The 19,274-nt window shown below is 51.2% G+C and overlaps 1 protein-coding gene across 1 annotated transcript in view; it reads left to right on the top strand.

Moving 5' to 3' along the window:
• The first annotated feature begins 17,792 nt into the window (after positions 1-17,792).
• Positions 17,793-19,274, top strand: part of MTMR4 (myotubularin related protein 4) — a 28,893-nt gene continuing 27,411 nt past the window's right edge. The window contains exon 1 of the mRNA XM_059829070.1: positions 17,793-17,852. Within this exon, the coding sequence (XP_059685053.1) occupies positions 17,802-17,852 (51 nt within the window). The 5' untranslated portion in view covers positions 17,793-17,801. The remainder of the gene's footprint in view (positions 17,853-19,274) is intronic.

Below are 19,274 nucleotides of genomic sequence, written 5' to 3'. Positions count from 1 at the left end.
GCAGGTACCAGTTTAGTCTAGCACCAGTTTGGATACCAAAGGTATCCTGCCTGGCCTCCAGCTGCCTTTACCGAGGGGTATGGTTTCCTTGTCGGTCGTGTCCTCTGTCTGCTGGCTGCAGGCAGATGCCTTAGTAACCTTAGGACTTCTAAAATAATACCGGATAAGTATGTTTACACACCTGTATAAAAGAATAATAGAAGTTTTATTTGTAGTAGCAACAGGGCTGAAGTTGTGTTGCTGCTGTTCAGTTGAAATTATTTTAAAGTACCCAGATGGTGAGTACGAGCATATTGCAGCTGGGTGCTCCGAAGAGCCATGAGCTTGGCTGGGGAAAGTTGGTGCGGGGTGGAGAGGGGGAGCGGCACACTTCAGGACTTTATCTTTTGATTTCTGAGCCTTCTGGTGCATTTGGGTCACATTTCAGGCTTTTTCTGCAATCAAAGACTGCCTTTCAAAGAAAACTGCGGCTGTCAAAGACTCCAAGTTGATAGGAATTAAAAGGCGAATTCTCCTTAAGAAGAAATGAGTGTTTGCAGAGGCCGGTTTAGACAGCGCTTCTCCAGCCTGGAGACTTGGGATGTGACCTCAGTAGCGCAGGCACCATTTCCTTGAAGTCGTTGCTGCTTCCTTCCTGAGATTGAGTTAAAATCTGAGGGCCGGCGCGGTGTGGAGAGAGGTAATGGGGCTGCCAGGGGCAGAGTGAGAGGGAGCCCGGCACCCACGCGTCTCTCCGGGGCTACAGGCAGAGGACCAGGAGCAGGCAGGAGCCTGGATTGCAGCTGGGATGGGTCCATCTGCACTGCTTTGGGTAGGGACCAGGCAATTGTTTGTACTTGAATAAAGGCTTAATTGTGACTCGAAATGTCCCAACTGCTTTTTTAAAGAAAAGCAAACAAAACTGGAGAACAACGGGCTGGAGTTACAGGGGGCTTTGGAAACGCTTGCCAAAGCTGTGCTTCCTGTCTCCGTTATGCCGGTGGTTATGAAGTTCAGCTTGGAGCCTTGGCTTCGAATCCCTTCTCTGCCGGCTCGGGATGAAAGGCCTGGAGGGTGGGGATGGCACGGGGGTGGTGGGGGCTCTTTCGGTCCGTGGATCCTCCATATGCCACTGAAATGAATGAGGGGTCTGTCTCGCTCTCTGCTGGCGTCTCAGCTTCTCGCTGGCTGTGATGAGAAATGAATCAGCACAGCGATGGCAGCGCGTGTGGCATTGCGCAGAGCCTTTGCCAGTCCCTGTTCTCTGCCAGGTCGTTAGGAAGATGAAGGAGGAGGCAGAGGCTGACCTGGCAGGGGAGTGTCCCTGGTGTGCTGCTGCCACCTGGTGCCACCGGCTGCCCCCAGCCCCTTGGCTGCTTCGCCTGCAGAGCAAGGTATTTCACTGCCACGGCCTTGGTAAGAGAAAGGAGATGGTCTTGAGTAATGCACACTAACGGTCCTCGCTCTGTGGTATGTGGGGCTTCCTTCACAGTTACTGGTTTCCCCTTGAAACTCTGATTTCACTGTCATTAATGTAAAGAGTGGAGTCAGCTGGCAGACAGGCAGGCTGCTGAAGTTAATCATGCTTAAAATCATTGTGGTGATGGATAGCAGTGCTCATTAGGGGTCTGGCAAAGTGCTGGGCTCTGTTCTCTTCCCTCATAATCCTGCACACCTTGATGACATCTGGGTGGCGCTACTGGACCCTTCTTGCTGGAAGCATCCTCCAAGCTGGAGCCTGTCCGAGTTTATCTGCCTGTGCGCTGCCATCTTGCATACAGTGTAAACTGTTTTCTAGCTCCTCTGTGTATCCATCTCTCCTGACTCTTGGCTGAGTGAGACGTGGCAGAGGAAAGGATGGGATGGACAAAGTGGTGCTGGAGAAGTGGTTCTGCAGCTTGGAGGCATCATAAGGATCTCCCCTCTCCTGTTTCTTCGCGCTTCTGCAACACAAGTTGTCATTAGACGGCTTTGATAGCGTCCCCAGGCTAAGCTATTCCCTGGGCCTGAAGCGCAGAGATGAGTGGCAGGTCTTCACTACGTGAGCATCTCTAGCCCAGTCTATTGAGTTAGGCATTTTTCAAATTCTGGTGGTATTTTCCTCCCCCAAGCTCTAGTCTTGTTTGCCCATTTCCCCCTCCAGCTCTCTCCACACCCTCTTCTACATTCTTGCATCCTTCCTTCCACAGCTGCTGCTTTCGCTGTTTCTTCTACCCTCGGCAGTTCACCAGCACGAACCCCAAAGCTGCCTGTGCCCTGGTGCTGCTCCCACCCCGGGGTCCCCTCCCCAGCTCAGCTTGAGCAGAGACCCCTGTTGCCATCAGTGTCTCTGCCCTCGGGGTCTGCGTTGCTCTTCCTGAGCTCTGCGATTTCCAGCCCATCTCTCCTCTCATGTATTTACTTTTCCAAAACTTCTCCTGTTCATTCTCACTTCTGGCAGTGGCGCATCCATTGCAGCGCGCCGGGGCAGGCCTGCCTGCAGCGTTGTGGGCTCAAGGCTTGTGTCGGATCTGCTCTGGTCTTCTCTAAAATAGAGCTTTGCTTTTGTCAGGCATTAAGCCCGTGGCTGCTCCGGGCACACCTCTGACTTCTCCGGTTTTCTTTCCCCTTCCTTTTTACTGCAGAGGACCCTTCCTTCCTTTGGAGGGAAGAAGACAAAATGCTGTGTCAACATCCCCTCCTGCCTCTCTGCATTTCTCATGGTACTCTTCTCCTTTCCCTGCACCAGGCACAAGTTCTCGTCTGGTTTGTCCCCTTGCCTCTGACCACGTGCTGTCTATTCCTCCCTGTTGCACCATTCCCCTTCCCCCTTACTCTCAATTTCTCACCTGCCTCTGAATCCTTCCCCATGCTGTGTACTTTCTTCCTTGTTAAAAGCAAAGCTCACCTCTGCTCCTGCTCGCTTCCTGTGGCTGATTTCTTTTTTTTCCCCACTTTAATGGTAAGTTCCTTGTACATAGCCCATTCAGACTGAAGTACCTCATCTCTTCAACCTGCCTTACCTGCTGTACTAGAACTGTAGATGCAAAAACCTTGAGCTTGGCAAAATCTCCAAATTATTCACACTCCCTTCACCATTTGGGAGCTTTGACTCCATGGCAGCTGTGCTCCTGAATCCCTTCCCAAAACTTGCTCTGCCCATTTTTTCTCCCTCGCTCTGCTGCTCCTTCAGCACTTCCTTAGGGATTTGCTTTCCCAGTGTGGCTCTGGTTTCTGCCCTCCTGTTGCTCTGTGCTCTCTGTAATCTTATCCGCTCACACATGTTCAACTACCCTCCTTTGCAGCTGGCACATGCATATACTGTTTTTCTCCTTGATGCCTAGCTATCAGTCAAGCAGGGCTGGATAATCTGTCCTGACGTTACCCGTGTGACTCCATGATGGATAACGGCGCTGACTTGGAGGATGGCCTCTGACATCTTCACTGTACAGCTGTATAAACTCGATCTGAGAATGCTCATAAGGACTAGCAAAGCCCTAGCCAAATCTGGGTATGTTTCTGAGGGCCAAAAGGTGAATTTCTCCTGTAGGATGGTGCTGTGTAGTCAGGAAAGTTTCTGGCTACAGCAGCTTTCCCTGCTCTCTCTGCAGTCAGGCAAAGAGCTGCTTTATGTGTCCTGGTCTCATCTCTCAGGTGCAATCCCATGTTTGAAACCTAGCTGTTCCTGCTTCGAATGCAAGAGGAGCCTAATCGGTCTTCAGAGAGGTCTTGATCGTTTTTAAACATGAAGGAAAACACTTTCAGGGCACTTTAATCATGAACTGACTCTCAGATTGGACAGCCAGGAAGGGTTTGCAAGCCGATACCCTCTCCCAGCTGCCGCGGTGGCTGTGAGTAAGCCAGGGTGGTTCAGCTCTTGGGCAGTACGTGGTTCTGTGCCATGGGCTGAGCGAGATGATGTCTGTGTCTTGCTCCTTGTTGGTCTGAGACCATCCCCTGGGACTTGGGATGAGTAATGCATGTGCAGCGCTGCAGTGCCATGGCAGGTACCCGCCCTCCCTTGGGAGAATGTCTCTTACCCTCCCCACATCTTGCAGGTAAGTTGACTTTGAATGTGAGATTCAGTCTGTAATCCTGAGTCACTGATCTCCTCCGGAAGAGCAGCCGGAGGTGGGGTGTGGCGAGGGCATCACGGGCAGCTCTGCTTACTCAGAGGCCTGTGGGTATTCACGGATTCAGACCTGGATAAAAAAAAGTACCTGATCCATTTTAAGTACTCTAAGCAGTAAAAAGGAGAGCTTTTTTCATAAGCTTGATGGAATTTATCCAGTTCTGAAACTTCATCTAGCAGTGATTGGATTGAGTTACATCCTTGTCAGCAGAGTTGCCCAGAGCTGACTATACTTTGCACAAATACTTGAATATCTTGAACAAGTCTTCTCCTTATTTTTTTTTTTAAGCTGCATATGCGACCTTCTTTTGCTTTGAATCACTAGATGGGTTTTGTCTTTCTGCTTCAAACGTGCTGTCTTAGCTCCAGCCACCTGGAGGCAGTTGTAGCCATGGCCCCAGCAGCGCCGGGGACAGAAACGCCATCAATTTGCCGCCTCTGCTCTTTACTACTTTTATATATTACTGGAGTAGAGTTTTTGCCTGCTCCTTGTCCGGCAGCTCACACGGAGGTGACTGTGGGGTCCTCTAAGCTACACGACCTGCTGTTTTCCAACAGCCCTTCATCTTGTGGGTAATTCTGGATCTCTGAATTCATACCTTGCCTCCGGTTATACCCGTATGCGGTTAAATTACGATCACTTAGCGTTGCAGAGCAATCTGAATACTTTGGCAGCTTGTCATAATCATCTGGTATTACTGTGACATTCCTAAGCTCTGGTAGCCCAATCTTTTCTTTTTAATAGTTATTCATCAGTAAAAGTTTTTTGTTGTTGAAGACCAGCTGGTAGCAGCCTTCAGTACAAACAGCCCTCAGACCTGTAATTTTGCTTAAAATAACAAAGACCGTCCCATACAATCTGCTTTGCATGTAACTATGTGGTCTGACAACTATATTTTTAGTCTCTAATTAGATGAGAGGCTTGAGATGGCTGTTCTGTTTCTTTTGGGATCAAAATAAGGCTAATAGGGTTCCTCGTTGTTTCTTCTAACATCCCGTGTTTAATACTGGGACTAGTTTTTCCCCATTAAGTACATCAGGACTAACGCTACCATTTTAGCTGAAATTAAAATAAAATCTCTGCCTGGGGCAGGCGCTGAGCGCAGAGAGCTTCGCTCCAACTGCAAACAATTGGCGAAGTTTTATAAGCAATTAAAAACGAGTCTCATAGTGGGAAGCGAGGAGCTGCCAGAGGGGCCACCCACCTCGCCTGGGGCGCGCACCGAAAGCTGCGGCGCAGCAGCGCTAACGAGGCTGGAAGCCGTAACTGGCACTTGCTGCATTTCCCACCTTTCCAAAACTCCATGTGTGCATCTGAAATACCCCTGTGCGCCCCGACGGGCATCCTTCCTCCCTTCCAAAGGACCTCTGCTCCCCGCAGCGTGCAAATGGCGGGGAGCGGCCGTGCTGTTCCTTATTATTCGGCGTTTCCGAAGCCTGGCTCGCTGTTGTTAATCAAGCTGTGCTGAAGGCAGGGCTATTTCGCTTTTTCACAAGCTTTTCTGTGAGGCTCCTGTAAATACACACTGGTGAAGCAGCAATATGCTTTCATGGCACCTCCGTGAGATGTGGAGAGGCAGAAAGAGTAAATGTTTCTCCTGATTTTTTGATAGCCTAATTGTTTGCTTGGGGAGTCGGGTTTTCCAGCGCACGTATGGTTTATATCGCAGCTTGACTTGGCTTGCAGCTGAGAGGCAACCTGGGTGTTTAAGTCCAGAGCTGCAATTCAGAAAATGGAGAATAGTCACTGATTGTCTGTGAAATGTCTGGCTCGGGTGACGGCTGAGTGTCCCGGAGGAAGGACAACGGGTCCGGCTCTGCAGGCAGAGCTCAGTCCTTCTGCCCAGGCTCTTTTCTTGCAGCCCCCGCATCTCTTCTGGCATCTGCAGCAAACAGGGGCAGAGGTTTCAAGACGGCCGCTGCTTCGGTCCCTGCTGCTCTGTTTCACGCTGGGAGACGCAAAGATCCCTGGAGGAAATAATGCGGTTGTGTAACGAAGCATACAATAGCACGCGTGAGTCACATGGGCAAGAGGGCCATGGAGAGAGCAAATTAAGATTTTTACGAGTGTTCTCAACTCTCACACCTCCTTATTATCTGAGGGTTTGGCTCAGAGAATAATAGTGCCAGGGTAGAATACAGGCTATAAAAATGCTCAAGTGAAGTGAGTTATTTTCTCTACTTCCCCCAACCCAGGTGTCGTGGGCAGCATCACCCTGCCAGCCTCATCAGCAGGACCGGCACCACTAGCGCTGTCCTGTGCCTCCCTCCAGCCGAGCGATGGGGAGTGCAGCGGGCTGCCGGCTCTGCCGGCCCCCGGCTGTGGGGCATGAGCCCTGTGCAGGAGAACAGCATGAAGCTCCGGGCTGTGGTTTCCATTCGTGTATGAAAGGGCATCGTGCTCTTTTATCTTCTCTCCAGCTTCATCCCATGTCTTTCTCCCTTGTTTCTGGTCCCCTCTTCATTTAATTTCAGCAGTGTCAGCCTCTGCCTTGGCTGGGCGTAGCAGGCAGCCGGGTCCAGCCTGTCACCTGTGACCGAGATTTTAGGGGAGCTTCTGACCTGGATTTTGGGGGAATCCAGCCTCCTGCAAGGGAAACAGCTGCTTGTGTGGCTGCAAAACCGCGTGCACGACTTCGAAGGAGAGGTGGTAGGTACCAGCCCAGAGAGGTGTTGGGCATGTTGGGCAGCCGCCGTCCTCCCTCCCAAGGGCTGGAGGCCGCTCGTCTGGAAGCCACAGGGGCAGAGCTGAGAGCTGGTTGAACACGGCAGCCTTTGAAAGGAGGAGGACCACAGCCAGCCCTGAAACAGGGGCATGCATTTGGGATGCCAGCGGAGGAGCACGTGGAGCTGCACAAGTGCATGAGCAAAGTTGCCTGCAGATGGGTGGACTGGGCCAGCTGCAGTTTGGGTAGTGCTGGAGGCCCAAGGCTTTCCTTGGTGGTACAAGCAGCGCTTGGGTTTCTGCAGTATCTCCTGGCTTCCATCACCCCATAAATCCTCAGGAGCTCCTTCAGCTTAATCCCTGCTCCGGCCAGGACAAGGAAGCCCTCGGGGGCGGAGGAGCGGCAGCATTCCTGCGGGCTGAGCTAATGCGGCTGCAGGAGTCCCGGCTGCAGTGCCTTCCTCTTGGGCAACTGGCTTTCAGGAATAGCTTGGGGGATGGGAGCGAGGCGGAACATCCTCAAACATGACGTAGCCAAAGAGGATCGAATTTTCTAGTGATTACCAACTTCTCCTACAAGGGAGGAAGTGAGAAACTGAAGTAGGCATTCGCAATGATTTAATAAATTGGTACAAGGTGTACTGCAGGAAAAGTACTTGTGTGTCATTTGGTGTTATCAGTAATTCAGGTATCTTCAGATTAGTGAACAAAGTGTATTTAGCATGTTACTTCCCTTGCTAATTGTGCTTTTCACCTGATTTGTAAGTCACCAGTTGGCAGTGACTCTTCCTGGTGGCATAGTAAGCTACTACTAGTTTTTTTTCTCTGTGTGAAATCTATTTAGTCTTTTGCTAAATAGTGGGAAAAAGGTTTTTATAGTTGAAAAGAGACAGGCTAGATCTGGGTTTGAAGGGCGATATTGGGCCCCTCACTACAAGAAGGCCATTGAGATGCTGGAGCGTGTCCAGAGAAGGGCGATGGAGCTGGTGAGGGCTCTGGAGCACAAGTCTGATGAGGAGCGGCTGAAGGAACTGGGGTTGTTCCGTCTGGAGAAGAGGAGGCTGAGGGGAGACCTCATTGCTCTCTACAACTACCTGAAAGGGGGTTGTGGTGAGGTGGGTGTTGGTCTCTTCTCCCAAGTGATAGGACAAGAGGAAACGGCCTCAAGTTGCTCCAGGGGAGGTTCAGGCTGGATATTAGGAAAAATGTCTTCACTGAGAGAGCGGTGAAGCACTGGAAGAGGCTGCCCAGGGAGGTGGTGGAGTCACCATCCCTGGAGGGGTTCAAGGAACGTGTGGACGTGGCACTGCGGGACATGGTTTAGTGGGCATGGTGGGGTTGGGTTGGTGGTTGGACTTGATGATCTTACAGGTCTTTTCCAACCTTAGTGATTCCGTGGTTTGGCTTCTTCTGTTTTCCTAGAAAAAAAGTTGATCCCATTGTGGGTTTTTTCATATTTTCCCGAAACTTGTTGATCTGCTTTTAGATGTAAGGTAATATAGCGCACAGGTTTTAAATCCTTTTTGAACACCCCTTCCTTTCTCCTGTCCTTTCTCCTGACGGCACTGCTGGGGCGGGGCGGGAGCTCCCTCCTGCATCACGCAGCAGTGCTGAAGGACTTGCGTGCTGCTCGCTCGTGACAAAGCTTACATTTCAAAAATGACTCCTTAGTGCTGGCATTCAGCTTGGCCTTCTGATGCGTGGGTGTCAAACCTCACTTAATTCCGGGCTGGGAAAGAAATCCTTGAGTGGAAGGAAAGCCTTGAGTGGGTATTCAGAAACTCTCCTGTTGCCAACCTGATTCCTCGATGGCAGAAGGAGGAGTAATTCTCAGCCGGGGTATGTTGCGTGAGATGTGGAATTGGGGAGTGTCTAAATATTTGTTGATGTTTGTATTTCATCTAAGGAGGAAAAAACTTTACACCAAATGGCAGCAAAACTTACCAAAGGCATTGAGGATTCCTGGAGCTTTGGCGTGCTACAGGCTGCTGGTAACTGGCAGAAATCAGGTTTGGTTGATGAGCTTTAAGCCATCTTCAGGCTAGGCTTAAATACTGAACATCACCACTTAAAACACTGCTATTTAAAAAAAAAAACAAAACTGTTGGGACACAGGCGTGCACATTTCCATGCCTCTTGTGCGCACAGTGAAGGGCTGCACAGCCGGGTGAGTGGCACAGGGCTCTCGGCCCGTTTCCGACTGCAGGGGTTAATTATCTGTAATTCAGTCCCCTGTGTGGGGCTGAAAGAGCAGAACAGAGGGCAGGATTTGGACAGATGAGAGAGATGTTGGTGATCAAATGATCCCATATTGAGGTCTTTTCCTCTGTGGAAATCCCTGGATCACTTGTGGGACCATCTGGTGCCACTGGAAAGGATCTTCTCAGAGCAGGACCTTGCTCAAGTTTTGCTTCTTGGCTTTTGTCCCCCACTACAAAACACCTCCTGTGACCAATGTGGGGTCTCAGGGGGAAGCTGGCAGAAGGGCTGCTAGTTTTTGTGTGGCACTTTGAGCTCTTGCGTCCTGCCCCACCTCCTAGGCAGCCAAGGTTTGATTTTGGAGGCAATTTTCCCCCAAACCCAACAGCGATCTCCAAGCACCCAAGTTTTGTATGAAGAAGGATTCTCCCCAGGTCCTTGAACCATAATGACCAAGTCTTTCTTCCTTCAGCTCCTTCCCGTGCTGCCCCGAGGTGTGGTTTTTGTACCTCTGGGGTACTGGCCAGCGTGTGTGGATGGGTAACAAGTCCTGCACGCTGTGTGTAGGATTTGGTGTCCCTCTGTGATGCTGAATCTGATTTCCAGCAGCTCCTGAAAAGGGCACTAAATAGAGGTTGGCAATGATAGGTACAGGGTGCTGGGCTCTTGGTCTTTTGTTTTTTCCTCTCTGTGTTCATACTGAAGTATCGTTACTGTTGATCTAAACTTCTGCTCTGGGTTTTCTCTTCTTTGCTGCAGGCGAGACTAGTGGAAGAACAAGAAGAGGCTGAGCTGTGATTGAACCAGGAGATTTTGGACGGTGTCTGAGGATGGTGAGTATATATTCTAGTCTGTCTCTGTCTTCTGTGGGTGGCTTTGTTCATTCTTTGTGTGTCCAAATCTTGTACTGCTGCTAAATGTATGAGAATAAATACAAGAATGGGAAAGAAGAGTGCTATAGTATTGTGTACTATGTATAATAATACAGTATAGAGAGCTTTTATTACTGTGGCCAAGGTGCTGTTGGTGGGATAAGTTTACCCCTAAATTTGTTTTTGGAATATATTGGAAAAAAGTAAGAAAGACTGGAATCCCCTTCTGCCTCCTTGGATTACTGATATAGTCATCCAGTTTTTGTGGCTTACTGATTTATTTGTACTTTAAAACTTAACACTGGGATTTCTCATTCTATTCGTCTGTCACCTCTCAGTGAAGATTTAACACCATGTTAATAACATGCTCTGGTGCCACCAAAGTAGCAGAAATTTCACTATAATTAGTCACAGAAAAATTTGGTATAAAAGAATCTGGAGAGACTGAAACACAGCCAAACCAGCCAGATTGCCAATAAACCCGCATAAAGTGCCTCTAATGCCTCCAGCAAGAAATAAACCAAAATACACGTGATCTGATAAGAGGAAGAAAGCTGGACACCAGGAATGTTGAAAGATGCTGAAAGTATCGTGAGGGCGGTAGTTTGAGTAGGGGTTTGAAGGCGACGTGGTGATCCACATACTGGGCTGTGGGTAGGCAGGGAGCCTGAGTGTTGCTGTAGTAACCCGGTGTTATCATCAGCTTCGTGCTCGCCGCTGCCTAAAGCATATCTTTATGTTGGAAGGAGTGCAGAGAAGAATGGCAGAAACAGTCAAAGGGCTGGAAATTCAAATTGAGGACATGAAAATTTAGGTTAAACATGCTAAAAAAAAAAAAAAATTCTGGTGGACTGCTCGAGGAAATAGTGATGTCTCCTATGGGATTGTCCCCCTTGTGATGTATTAACAACTGGAATAGAAAAAGAAATGTGCTCTCTGCATTAATTGAACTGTCAGCTCTGGTAGTCATGCATGCAGCGTTTTTTATGTAGTCCCTGTCCTCGTGCTCCCTGGTTTGGCTTCAAGATCTCTTGTGCTTTCTGTTGAAAGAGCTTCTTGCCACACTTCAGGTTGAGGAGCTTGCTCTGGGGTGGAGAGATGAAAGTACGCCCTTGTTGTAACCTGGTAAAGTGTCTTACACTTCAGGTTGGAATTACCCCGGTGTCAGATTGGAAGTGTAAAAGACCCAACAACTTCTCTATGGGATTGAGTTGAGACTGATGGAGATGTATCCAGATATGAATGAAAAAGAAGTCCATAAACACATGGAAAATGCATCAAAAATCTCTCCAGGTAACATGGAAAAGGCCAGACTGGGTCCGTCGGAGGCCTGGCAAGTCAATACCCCATAGACGGGGGCCACCGGTGCATGCTGCAAGGAAGGCCTGGGGGGGAGCATCTCTCTGGTGTACACCCTCATCAGTCAGGATCTGCAGCTCAGTGACTTGGTAATCTAGAAATAATTTTTTGATGTTTTATGAGCCCTTGGTAGACTTTTCTTCTGTGAATTCATCTAGCTGCTTTTCAAAACCAAGTAGATTTGCAGTTGCGACACGTTGCGGCAAAGAGCCGCGCTGCCGAGTTGTGTGGCGTAGCCTCTCTTGCTTTGTTTTTGAACCTGCCCCATGTTGTTTCGGTTGATGGTCCCCCGTTTTTGTATTGGGAGTAACGGTGAAGTGTGGTGCTGCCTGCGAGCATCTCCATGCACTTCGTGTTTTGTAGATCTCTGTCACGTTCCCATTAGACTTCTGAAGAGCTCTAGTCTTACAAATTCTTCTCTGTAGAGAAGCTGTCTTTAATCCTTGTCATCCCTCTCTGGACCTGTATTCTTTTTGGGGTGCGTAGACTGGAACTTTGGATTTATTAAAACATGGAAGCTTTTCCTTTTCACTGTGCTCCTTTCCTGTGTCTTGACAGATATTTATTCTGACCTGGCCCTGGCCTGCTCTTAGTTGTAACCACAGATGGTTTGGTTTCTTCTAGACAAGAGGGTCTTCTGCTCCTTACGAATACCTGAAGATGACTTTACAGTTTCAAAGGACTTTCTGAAAAGGATTTATGGGTTTTTCATATTGTGTTAAAATGTTCCTTTGATTATTTTTTTTAAATTATCTTTTCCTTTTGGGGGGGAAAAAACCCAACCTACAACAAAACCCCCCCCAACACCCTCACCCACTGTTTTGAGAAGAGTATAGGCTTTTTGTCTCCCACGGCAAGGGAGAGAAAGCAACTTATAATTGTGAGCTGTAGAAATAAGCACTTGCCTTTACCTACCTACCTGAGCTTCTGTCAGCAGTTGGAGGTAGAGAGGTGATGTAAACTCTTGATAACCTCCCTGGAGTCCTTTTGTGACCTCCCTGGAGGGTTGTGACTTCTGGGTTAAAAGGTCTGCAGGGAGGGATGGAGGTCGGTTGCTGGTTAATGGATCCTCTGTAGAGGTGGCTGCTGACCTGTGGGTGCTTTGGGGCTGGCCTTCTTCAGCTAGCTGCTGGGAGAGTTGGTTGGAAACCCTGTTCCCTGCAGGCATGCTGAGCGCTTAGTTAATTACCCGTGATCCCTGCAGTCAGAGGGCACAGCACCAATGCCCTCTGGTTAGCAAGGGCATGCCCAAAAGCTTCTACCTTCCTCAGCAGCACCCCAAACGTGGATCACCAGCTGCTCTCCCCTTTCTGCTGCTACGAATGCTTGGTCTAGTGTCGGTTAAGAACTTTGTTTGCTTTGATTGTAAGACTCTCTTCATTTCTTCCCCAAAGACTAGCTGCTGCTGAAAATGACCTTGAAGACAGCACTAGTGGTGGTTTAATCCTTAACTCTGGCTAATGGAAGTCCTAACGAGCACCCAGTACCTTAATACATTACTTAAAACTAACCTGGCGGGTAAGTTAGTGCAAGCTGCTGTGCTGCTCTGCCGGCAGCTCCGGGCTCAGCTCTTACCGCACGCCGTACAACTCCCGCGACAGCATTCCCTCTTCTTACAGCTGGGGATACTGGGACTGTAGGCATCTGGATTTCCACGGTGGTTCATACCCTTCGGAGGGGACCGTGACTGTTAGTCTAGGTGGGATTTTGCAGGTTAGCCATCCCTTGTCCCCTCTTGCTGGCATATGGAGTTGGTAGCCCTTGACTTCTGTCCTTTCATCCCTCTTCTCAAAGACTTCTTGCTTCGTATTTCTGCTGCATGCTCACCTCTGGGCAGCTTTCTGAACAAATATTAAATGTAGTATTACAGATCTATAACCTCTTCTGTCATCCTGTAAAGATGAAAAGATGGCACCATCCCAGTCCTGACTTACAGGGTATAAAATAGTAGCTTCTCTTCACACAAGTTTAGGGGCTTATTTCTGGGAGGCCACCTCAGTGGCTCAGCAGCTTTTCAGTTTACCCAAGGACCTCCTTAGGCTTTGAGGAAATGAACTATTTTTGTAGAGGGACCTGAAACAAAGATGCCTTTTGTGCAACAAAAATAGAGAAGGCAGAACAAGAAGTCCCTTTGGCCACAGATAGTCAGCTCTCTGCATCAGCTTATGTAGATCCCCTGCCTAGGCAGTGGAGAGAAATAGAAATACGTGTCTGAGTGCGGTTCATCTCACCCTGATGTAGGTATCTGCTAAGCAGAAAGAGGATAAATTTTAACTTCTAGGATGAGATAAATGATACAAGTCTCTTCCTTCCCCTCCTTACCTGTAAAAAGATCTAGATAACCAGTTCCTACCTTGATCTTCGTGGAAAATATTCAGATCTGGACAGATATAAACTAGAGTACCCTGATAATACCTCTGGGTATTGTCTGCTAGGAGCATCTCAGTCCGCAGCAGCCAGCGAAGGCTCGGTGACTGCCGGAGCCCCAGGCTGTTGGGCAGAGCTGTGCCGGCTCCTGTTGATTTTCTTTTGATGTCCTGGGAGTACCTGCTCAGGACAGTACCTGCCCAGGACAGTCACCTCCTCCTGCCAATTTTTGTCGTTCTTCTCCAGCTGGAGGCAGATGAGGGCAGTCTGTGCAATGGATGCACTAACAGGCACAGGGCTGCGGATTCAGATCTCTGCCATCCATGGCCATAGACCCTTGCTTTCCCTCCTCTCCGTCTGCAGGGTGATGAACCACGCTGTGGTGATGAAAAGCCCACCCTTAATATGTAGAAGGGATGGAAATAGTGCCCTCTGCCTAATGAAAGAGTATTTACAGTCATTTTATTTGTGGTGCCGAAAAGAAATGCGGGATAAAGGTATGTCAGGGTTGGGAAGGGTATATCTGTACTCAGAAGTCTGACCCCGGTGTGCTGGCGGTGGCACCTCCCTGCAGCGGACGGGACCAGTTTTCCTCTTCTCATCCTTTGGCTGCTTGCTTCCCCCTTTCTGTGAGTGATAGGCTCTGCTGGCACCTGTATTTCACCAGGGGTTTGGCCTCCTCCAGCATGTCTATGTGTCATTCAGGCTCTTTGAGGCACTTGCAGATCTTTGCTTGGGTGGATGGTCATTTTTGAAGGGAAGAGATTGAGCTTCCATGAAGAGGAATCAGCGGTGACCCGGCGGGGTGGGTGTTAGCTGCTCTTTGAACCACCCTTTCCCTATCTTGCAGAAAGCTGGGCTAGCTGTTGACAAAAAGATGCAGTTCAGGGTGTTGAATGGCTCCAGGCCACGAGAGAGATTTCAGCATCTCGGTGGCTGTCCCGTGCTCCCAGTACGGATTCCCTGGGCTTGTGGGACCAGATGGCAGTGAACCCCGGTGCTGCAGGCTGGGCTCCTGGTGCATGCAGGCATGTCTCCGTAGGGAGTATCTTCTTCTTTAGAGGCTGCAGAATGAGCCCTTAAGTGCCAGCCCTATCTCTGCCAAGCACTGTGCAGTGTCAGAGCCTCCAAATCCCTTTTGGGACCTTAAAGAGAGGTTGCGAGCTGTTTACCTGCCATGTGCAAGCAGAGACGTACGGAGGGGTGGGAGGAGCAGCACAGGAGAGAGCCACTCACAGCATCAACAGTGTGCAGTGCTAGTGGGAGGAAAAAGGGTTAATTACTGCCAACTGGCCTTAAGAACATGCTCCCCGTGTTATATTCAGCTCCTCTCTTCCTCAGAGTACGTGAAAGCTTTAGGATTGTTGTGGTTGGGAGAAAATGAAGGCTTCTCTCTCCCCGTGCATGAATGTGCATATGCATGACACTCGGAGGAGCCCAGTTATGTGAAAATAACCTTGTCTTCCTCGTTCAGTCTGGTGGTGATTAGTGATAACGGGGCGAACACCAGCTGTTCAGCTGGCGAGGCATCTGAGGTGGCATTTAGGAAATCCCTCTAGCTAAGCCAGCTAAAGAGGCTGCGAGCGCTCGGCGTTCCTGCGCCCGGCCACCCAGGCTGCCCGGCACCGCGCGGTCTCACTGCCACCGCTCCTGTCTTCTGGTTGATTGGATGGAAACGAGAGCAGGTGTTCTGTGAAATGCTGGAGGGAGAAGTGAAAAGTGGCGGAGTTTGAATCCGGTTCCTCCTGAAACTCTGAGAGCCTCCGAGATGCCGCTGAACGTCAGGGCAAGGTCTACCTCCGCTCTGCATCAGGCTCAGCTCTTGGGTAGAAGTTTCTAAGCCATGTGTGAGTCTCTTTCTAATGCTAAAAGGGCAAAAATATTTCAATGAAAGCAGGAGAAGATCTATTTGTGGATGTTCAGGTCAGCTTAGGTTGGAAATTCAAAGTAATGATCTGACGAGCAACCTTTTAACTCTGCGCAGCTGCAGCTTAGGGTTACAAAGGTCCTTCTGCAACTCGAGCTGGAAGCAGTCCCCGTGCCAGGCCCTGAACTGAGCGCTGGTCCTAAAAGTCCTCGCCATGGGTCAGAGCAGATGTCTTACCTGCCTCGTCCATGGCTTTGTATGTTATAAACACTGGTTGTGTGTTGTATGCACTTAATATGTTTAAATAATGATATATGCTCTGCTCTACCTAAGAGACTTCTGTGCTTCAGCTGTTATCGACAGACGTGCTTTGTTGCTTTTCTCCTGATAGGTCAGGAAAAAAAATACTGGGTTTAGAGTTTTTATAGCGACACTCTTTCGGTATAAAAGGTTCCTTCCACCTTTTGCTGCTCTGGTTTCTCAGCAGACCTCTGGGATTCACCCCAGAGGAGAACCTGCAGCGAGTGGGGCACCTCTCCTGCCACTCAGATTTGGCCGAGACAAATCTGTAACCTCGTCCATAAGCCTCTGTTCTTCTTGTGTTGACTTCATAGGTAATGCAAATGTGTTTTGGTTTGTGGGTGCCAGCTGGAATCGGGTGCCCCCGAGGCTGGGCAACGCCTGATGTTTGCCCATTGTGCACCACGTAAACGGTGGAGATGGTAAACGGAGCCGAGATGGTAATGGGATTTCATGGCTTATTTACAGGTGTGGTCACACTTCCAGGGCTTTTGTCCTGAAGAGTGAAGCCCGTGGGACCGTGGCTTGCGGGGTAGTCTGTGTTTGGTTTCTCAGCAAGGGAGTTCACTGAACAGCTTTTTGCCTGGGCGCTGCTGCCCTGCAGTGACAACGGGCAGCAGGTCTGGGCGTCGCAAAGCTGTCCCTTGGTTGAAGCAGCTCAGAATAATCTAACCCTTAAGGATTTTGCGGACAAATGCCTAAATCTTTTATCTGACTTAAGGAAAAACCTTTTGAGATGCTGTTGGTATAGCTAGGTAGAGCTGTCTGTGATGTCTTTGGGGCAACCACATCTAAGAGAAGCTTAATGGCTACAGGCTGTGCTCTCTTTTGATGGTCCAGGAGCACAAAAGCTGGTACGATTAGAGCAAAATAGTTGGGTCTGCACCTTGGAGGATTAGTGAAGGGCTGGGTTTTAGTTTTGCATTTTAAGAAAGAGATTCTCATTCTGGCTCAGTGGTGGGAGGTGGAGGGCAGAGCGGCGGCTGGTGATGGCATTGCCCAGGAGGCTGCTGTCCTGTGGCTTCTGGGAGGGGCTGTGACCTGGGGAGCTTGCTGTTTGCTCGTGGATTTGACAAACAACAAGTAGTAAAAGCCAGTTCCTGCGGGGCCAGGGCAGGGAGCTGGGTGTTCAACCCCCAGCGTTTTCTGCACCCGAGGCATTTCCCCGACGTTGGCAGGCATTGCTAAACCGGGACTGGTGAAAATTCCCGCGGGAGCTAACCGTCCAGGCGGTCAGCGAGGGGAGCAGTGGCCACAGGGCCACGCTTCGGCACGCGGGTGCTGGCGGGGGCCAGAGACATCCAGCTACTCCCTGCACGCATGGGAGCTCCCTGGAGGGAGGACTTAAAGGCTCGGGAGTATTCAGCAGTGAGGAAGCAGCAGGGCAGCCCCTTTGTCCTCCCCTCCCTGACCAGGCAGAGAGGACTGCGGGCAGCTGCCAGGCCGGCGGAAGGATCGCAGGCAAAGGTTTGCAGCGGGAGGCTCCCAAATGAGCATCCCAAAGCATCGGCTGAGGGCTCAGTGCCGGCGGAGGGCTCAGCGCCGGGGTGCAAAGCCTCCTTGCTGCTATTGTTCCCTGTGCTCCCGCACGCGCCATCAGTGCGGCACGAGGCAAGCACCGGCTGGGAGGAGTGCCGCAGGCCGGGACTGCGTCTCCCGGCAAGCCGCTCCGCTTGGCGACTCGGCGAGCAAGGGGATGCGTCGCTGGCATCTGCCCGTCGGCAGGATGCTGGCTCTGCGTCTGGGGACGGGAGAGGAGGGGTGATCCCTCCGTTGGTCTCTCCATTTTCTGTCTCGCCTGTCAGGGAGACACTTAGATGGCAGAGCCGCGCTCGGTGGCCTTCAGAGGTAGGTGGAGTCTTTCCGTCCTCCGCCCTCCCTCCCTCCATTGTCAGCAGCAGCGAGCGGCGGCGGGCACCTGCTCGGGCCGCCAGCGGCAGGGATGCTCCTGCCCTTCGCAGCGGAGCGGGGAGGCTGCGGCAAGCCCAGCACGACGGTTTCGGAGCCGCTGCCGGCAGCAGCAGAGGGCCGGAGGAAGGAGATGCTGCTTGCGCGTGCCCGGCCCAGCTGCCGCCTCGGGAAATGAACATGAGTCTGCCAGGCCGTGTCTCCTGCTCCATGCTCAACTGCTTTGTAAGTGCTGCTTTTTTCCTCCCCCTCCTCTCCTCCATACAAGCAGGGCTATAAGCCGGCTTCTCTCTCCAGCTCCCGTGCTGAGCCAGCCGCCCCAGCTCAGGCCTGTCCTTGAGGCCGGGCTGCGTGCGGATCCTCCGGCCCTGGATCCGCCCAGCCTGGCGTGCCACCCCCCTGCAAAGGGGGATCCCCTTCTCTTCCCTCTCACGTGCTGCCGGAGGACACGGCGGCCCCCGTCACTGCTGTGCTGCTGCCCTGCCCGGGGCCAAGGGCACAGCAGTGCCCGGCACCGCGGGTTGAGTCGGCTGGAAGGCCCCAGCGAGTGTGCCGTGCCACGCAGGCTCCAGCCGGTCCTTGCGTGGAGCTGGAAAATTGCTGTGTGAGAGCAGCTGACCCCAGGGGAGCTCTGCGCTTCTGCCACGGCTGCAGCGTGCAAGGCAGGGGTGTGCGAGACCCCCTCCTCTGCTGATGCTGCCAGGATGGTGTTGTAGTGGGAGGGGGTCCTGAGCTCTGCATCAGGAAAGGAGTTTTCTTGCTCAGAGGAGATCTGATGCCCCTTCCTGCAGAAGGCCCCCCCCCCCCCCCCCCGAGGGATTTGTGGCCAAATGGGCTCTGAGGGCTTCAGGAGATGGCTGGCTTGTGAAGAGAGCAGGGTTCTGAGCCCCCTGCCCCGCTGATACCGTGGGACGGGGCTGTGGCAGGAGGAGATGCTCAGCCTCCCGTCCGTCCCATGCTGCAGGCGAGGAGGGACTCAAGGACACTGGGGCTGGTGGAGAGCTCGGGCTGCCCTGTTCCAGTTCCTGCTGCTCACTGGGATTTCTTTGCAAGCTGCAAAGTGGTGATGGGAGAGGATCTCTGCTCCCTGGTTGCCGCACCGGCATGCAGGCATGCACCTTTCCTTTGTGCTCTCCTGGGCTAGCGAGTCAGCATCAGAGCAAGCCGCCGGCAGGAGAGGCCCCCGAGCCCCCCGTGGTCTCCAGTAACCTGCTGGAGCGGGTGCTGTGCCCTGTGTCCCTCGCAGCCTCACGCAGGGACCTGGTGAGTGGGTGAGGAGGGGCAGTGCCTTTGCCTCCAGCTGGGGTTGATGCCGAGTTTTACGCTAGCTGCGAGCAGTGTGTGCACAGCTACCTCTGGACCTGGGGGGGAGGCGGGCTGCGTGGGGTCTGGCCGCCCCAGTCTGAGAACCAGGGAGCGCTTCAGGTCAGGCTGTACCTGTGGGTGCTGAGGCTTGAGTGGCTGTCAGCAACGTAAGGGGATTCGGCATCATTTTAAATATAACCGAGCCAAAAGGGTTGAGTTCTCATTTCTTCGGATTGAAATTTAGAGTTCTGGCTTAGGTGACTTAACCAGAAAGATATTTCATTTTAAAATATTATTTAATGCTTACAGAACAGAGTATTTCTTAATAAATGCTGGAGTCTA

The sequence above is a fragment of the Gavia stellata genome, chromosome 25 (assembly GCF_030936135.1).
Source record: "Gavia stellata isolate bGavSte3 chromosome 25, bGavSte3.hap2, whole genome shotgun sequence".
Taxonomy (NCBI): Eukaryota; Metazoa; Chordata; class Aves; order Gaviiformes; family Gaviidae; genus Gavia; species Gavia stellata.
Note: the sequence above shows the minus strand (reverse complement) of the source record. Positions and strands in the feature narration are given on the sequence as shown.